A 5,264-nucleotide genomic window follows, 5' to 3' on the forward strand; every position below is an offset into this window, starting at 1 on the left:
TGTAGATTTATTATGAGGTTTTGCTGTTTAGGTGTCGACGATGACATCCTTCATTTTTTTCCATCGAAACCCCTTATATTTCTACTCAGATTTTTTTATATTATTATCTTATAATTATCTTTCAGTAAATTGTACAGCGTTTCGACCTATTACTCCGCATGCCAAAATGAAGAGGGACTCATTTTTAAAGTGTTATTTGGATGTGACATGAGCTTGTCAATCACAGCTGCCGACATCTTACATGTAGATATCTATATTTGACTCAAAGTGACAACGACGTTCCGAAAGAAAACAGTTGAATTAAAACAATGCCGATGTATCATAGGATTCGGAAGCATGGGTATTAAACCCTCTTGTAAAATATTTATAAACAAACATCATCCCAAACTCTTTACTACTAGCTATTGTTTGATTAAATATGGCGTATAGAATATATTACCCCAGCCACGAGTTAATGAAATGATCTTAAGTGTAAAATTGTCCCAAATTTTGACTTTGCCAATCACAAATAACATTATGAAAAGTACAATCATACGTGACAATTAAGACTACTTTATGATCCCGGGTCCAGGAGGATTGATATTAAGAAATGACAAGTTGTTGTAACAATGGAGTAACATTTACATACATTTTGTTGAACAAAGTTTGGCTTGATACTCTTCAGTCATTAACTATGACTTGACTAAAAAGGTGGCATGGTGTGGTATTCGAGTGAAAATATAATAAGCAATGGGAGATTGGTTTAATTCTGAGGTTTTGACGCATGACTACACTTTTCAGGAATGGTGATACATGTAAGTACGGATAAACGTCACTATCCTATACTCAAAGTGTTTTGTTCTCACATCATGTGATACTTTTCACATTGTGAAATAACCAACGCAATATTCCATCAAGCTTGATTAAAAACATTTTGACCCGCTGTGGGATAGACGTGTTTTTCCATATACATTGTTTACTATCTGACAGCTGTTCGAGGTCACACTATAACACACGTCTAACTCGCGGTGAAGATTGGCTATATTCACTTACCATGTAAATATCAGCTGACTATGACCGTATCGCCAGTCACGAGACCTTTATACTTTGTAATCAAGTACTATTACCTGATACCGACAGTACATAACGCATCTCGTATCCTGATATAATTATGTTTATATAGATATAGATTTACTTTAGGACTTTAACACTTGTATGTTATTAGAAGTTTATTGATGTGCTCTAGGACCTTAACACTTGTTTGATATAAGAAGTACTTTGAAATACCTTGAAACTTTATAAGGTACGTGATATTTTTCTTCAGGTTTTGAGTTTTAAAATCAATGTATAAGTATATACATTATGTTACACCTTTTAAAATAATAATGATGTGGAATTCTAATTGTTTTTATTTAGGTGTGATTTGATAAGCTTGGGGTGTATTGTTTTGGATGTTATGTACCTTTTTCTATCTCGCCAGAAATATTAAATTGCCCAACATTTTCTCATACTGGAGATGCATCACATGATAAACAAACATGAATTGGGTCAAGTCTGTATGCCGTCTATCACAATGACGTAGTTCGTATAGGAAAGTGTAATTAAAAAATGTTATTGCCGAACACAATAACAACTTTCTGTGAATCTGTGCAATTCAATGGCATGGTGCCCTAAAGTAAACTTAGCTGTATAACTTCTGTGATACCTGTAATACAAAAAACGTGTTTACACCGAAGGTAAACATGTGATGAGACAAATATACTGTCGATTAAAACACTTTCACTGAACATGCTAATAGTTTATGTAACATTACTTGTATATTATCAGATATAAATACAGTTAAACGTATTGTTTTTGTAAGGATTAAGACACTTACAGAATAATGCTGACACAAATTTTAAGGACGGGATATATTCTCAGGCAACGGTTTTATAAAGTTTTGTCTTTCCATATTTAATATGACGAGAATTATATTTTGAAAACTTTCATAACTTCTACCGAAAAGAAGCTATCAGGGGCATATTCTGCAACACCCTAACCTGGCTTACTCCTTAAGTATATGACATCTTATCTACTCACAAACATACATATTGTTACCGACCATCAGTAGGTTATACTAGGGTAGATGCAAGTGGTGTCTAACAAGTGGTGTCTAACTCATTCAGTTCATGACGACAAGAGATGTGCCATCGAGTTGTGCACTGTTGTATGTTCATATACTTGTATAAACATTCCTTTCTGTGTATTTTTTGTACGTCATATATCATATTATGACTAATAGAGTAATATTTTGACACTCACATAAGTTCAGAAAGTATGTTTCTGTTGTGTAGGGGTGAATCATGGTACATGGTGGAGGGGCCTGTTCTGGAGGAGGAGGTGGCTACAGCTCAGGTGTTTTTATGTCCACCAACAATTACTCTCACTTTGGTAACGGCCGTGGACACAGGAATGAAGATTGCGAAAAGTGCATGGGAGGTATATGTCGTTGTATCGCAGTTTGTGTCTGCTGTGTGGGTCAAGGGTATTTTAAGACAATATTGATATTCTGGACGTGGCTAGTAGTGTTGTCACTTATCACGGGATTGTCAGTGGGTCTCGGGAGATTCGGTCCTACCGACATCCAAGTCAGTCCTTCAGACATGATTCAAATGAAAAGAGGGATCGACCCGGTTCTGTGCGAGGGCGTAAACGTCCAAACCACCCTCCCTGTTAGTACATACCTTCTCCCATCAGCTCCAGTCGTTACGTCAGAGCGTGTGAACTATTCCTTTAACGAAACAGCACTTATCGCCCATGACAGGTACGAGTACTGGGGTTTCTACCTAATTGCTGGTTCTGATGTGGACATTATAACCTGTTCACCCTTCTATCGCACCCTTTATATAATCAAAGGGGACGGACAGTTCAATAATTGGAAGAATGACAATACAGATTCCGATAATAGTCAGGTGCAACACACAATAGGCGGGTGTTCTTATCCGCAATACCACAACACAAGGATTTCGTACCACATCGGGAGCACGGAAGAGTATTACTTTGTCGTTGCCAATGATGGGCACAGAACGGTGGATGTCAATATTTTGTTCAATCTTAGGCGTGCTGTGTATGACTTGGGGGGTGATAAGAACATCGTTTGCAGCAACTCTACGTCATGTAAGGTAAATTTCGCGGGAACTGGCTCTAATAGTGCCATCGTAGTGTACGTACCACATTCCGAAACATTTGACTTTGTTATCAAGACAGATTGTTTATCACGCGTTTCTGTTTTTATTGCAATATTCCTGTTGATTCCTTTTACGGTGGGCAGTCTCTTTACTGCTCACATGCTGTACAAAAAACGTAAAGAATCGAACACTACCTCTATAGGGTCAGTGCAAAGGAGGGAACAACGGACATTTACATCCTATCCACCCGAATACCAGACAATGCAACGCGAGGCGGAACCAAACGGGAAATCGCCACCCCCTCCCTACGGTTGCCATGACGATGGGCTAGCTGTAAAACCTCCCACCTATGAAGAGGCCGTCGGACGAAGTGGAAGAGTGTAGCATAAGAAATATCTCCTGAGCATCATAAGATGGCGGCGCTGGTAAATGTGACACAGATAGAGTTGGCCCCAGCCCACATTGAACAGATATCCGGTAAATGCAGGATATATGTAAAATATTTAACTTTCCAATGCCGCTAACTAAAGTAAATGAATGAGGCTGAGAAAACCCCGTTAATATAATACAGTGTATATCAGAGACGTATAATATGTATTATACGTCTCTGTGTATATTTATTATTCATAAATTGAATTTGGAGTATGATTCGAACATTTTGAAAGTTTTAGTCTTTGGAAAATAGTCACTTTAAAGACATCCTTATATCACAACTCAACATAAAATGATTACACAAAGTTTGTACAATTGTATATAGCAAACATTATTACTTTGATACTTATGTATATATATATACTACTGTTTTAGTATTGAACATGTCTCTTATGGCATGTGTCTCCTGTTACAGGTACACGTAACTGTTACAAGGGGAGAAACAATTTATTGTAATTGAGAAAATTGTTTGTATAATTTTTCACATGAAACACTGAAGACAAAAACGGGAATTTAAGATTTTAATGAAAAACCGGTAACTAGTGATGAAATACACTATTTATATTGTTGATTGTTGTACCTCTTTTGAATATTGATGTAATAATGTTTAAATCATCAATTCGTATTTATTTATTGTTGCTGCGGATCAGCTCGTCACATGAAAGGTGGTATCACAAGTCAGAATCGTGTGAGTGTGAGGATACTTTGTCTGTGCTGGCCTCCAGGCTATGTCTGATCTGCTGGCCGTTGTTTGAAGCAACCCTTTTTTCGCATTACATTTACAGCAATTGCTAATCTTATCGTAGCTATTATAATTTGTAATTATCATGAACATATGTTTATACATGAATGCACTACAACACGTGTATGTAAGGTGTTATAAGCTTATTTACAAATTAAAAAAATGAATGATTTTTATGTGATATTTTATAAGCTTATTTACAAGTAAAAAAATGAATGTTAATTATGTGATATTTTATAAGCTTATTTACAAGTAAAAAAATGAGTGTTAATTATGTGATATTTTGTAAGTTTATTTACAAATAAAAAATGAATGGTAATTATGTGATATTTTATAAGCTTATTTATAAATAAAGAATGAATGCTGTTTTTGCGTTCCAGTGCCTTGCTATTATGAAAACATCTAGCAGTAATTGCTGATGCAATACCTCCTCCTAATCATTGCTTTCAATTATGTGTAAACCAAAGCACGTACCATTATCATTCAGCTGACAAGATATTTGTGTGTTTAAGTCTTATGAATTAGTCTTTAAGCGAAGCAATTCGTCTTCCCCAATCCCTTTGATGACAGATGACCATCAACACGGGTTCGTTATGAGGCAAATGATAATTGTCTTCGTATTGTGTAATAAGCAAAATCTTTCAAGGGATGGGCTGCATCCGCTATCAACATGTATCGAAACTTTTTAAGCCATATTTATAGAAATATAATTGTGTAGCATGCCGGTGTCGTACACCCGACAAAGCTGTTCAGCATATATATCAGCGAATCTCTGATACACAGTTTTCATTATGATTGAATGTAATATTTTTCCACTTGGGACCTTTGGATGGACAAACATTGCTTCTTCAATGTAGAAATTACAGTCATCATATACTAACTTTTTACCGGCGGGAATCCGTTAAGTTATGTATCACTTAATAACCGTGACATTCAAAAAGGAC

At 36.0% G+C, this 5,264-nt stretch overlaps 1 protein-coding gene across 1 annotated transcript; it reads left to right on the top strand.

Moving 5' to 3' along the window:
• Positions 1–1,075: 1,075 nt before the first annotated feature.
• Positions 1,076–4,538, top strand: LOC110463634. The gene is made up of 2 exons (XM_021518417.1): positions 1,076–1,282; positions 2,313–4,538. Exon 2 carries the CDS (start codon positions 2,322–2,324, stop codon positions 3,528–3,530), a length of 1,209 nt encoding a protein of 402 aa, XP_021374092.1. The 5' UTR covers positions 1,076–1,282; positions 2,313–2,321; the 3' UTR covers positions 3,531–4,538.
• Positions 4,539–5,264: the final 726 nt, after the last annotated feature.

The sequence above is a fragment of the Mizuhopecten yessoensis genome, unplaced genomic scaffold (genome assembly GCF_002113885.1).
Source record: "Mizuhopecten yessoensis strain PY_sf001 unplaced genomic scaffold, ASM211388v2 scaffold10919, whole genome shotgun sequence".
NCBI classification, from domain to species: Eukaryota; Metazoa; Mollusca; class Bivalvia; order Pectinida; family Pectinidae; genus Mizuhopecten; species Mizuhopecten yessoensis.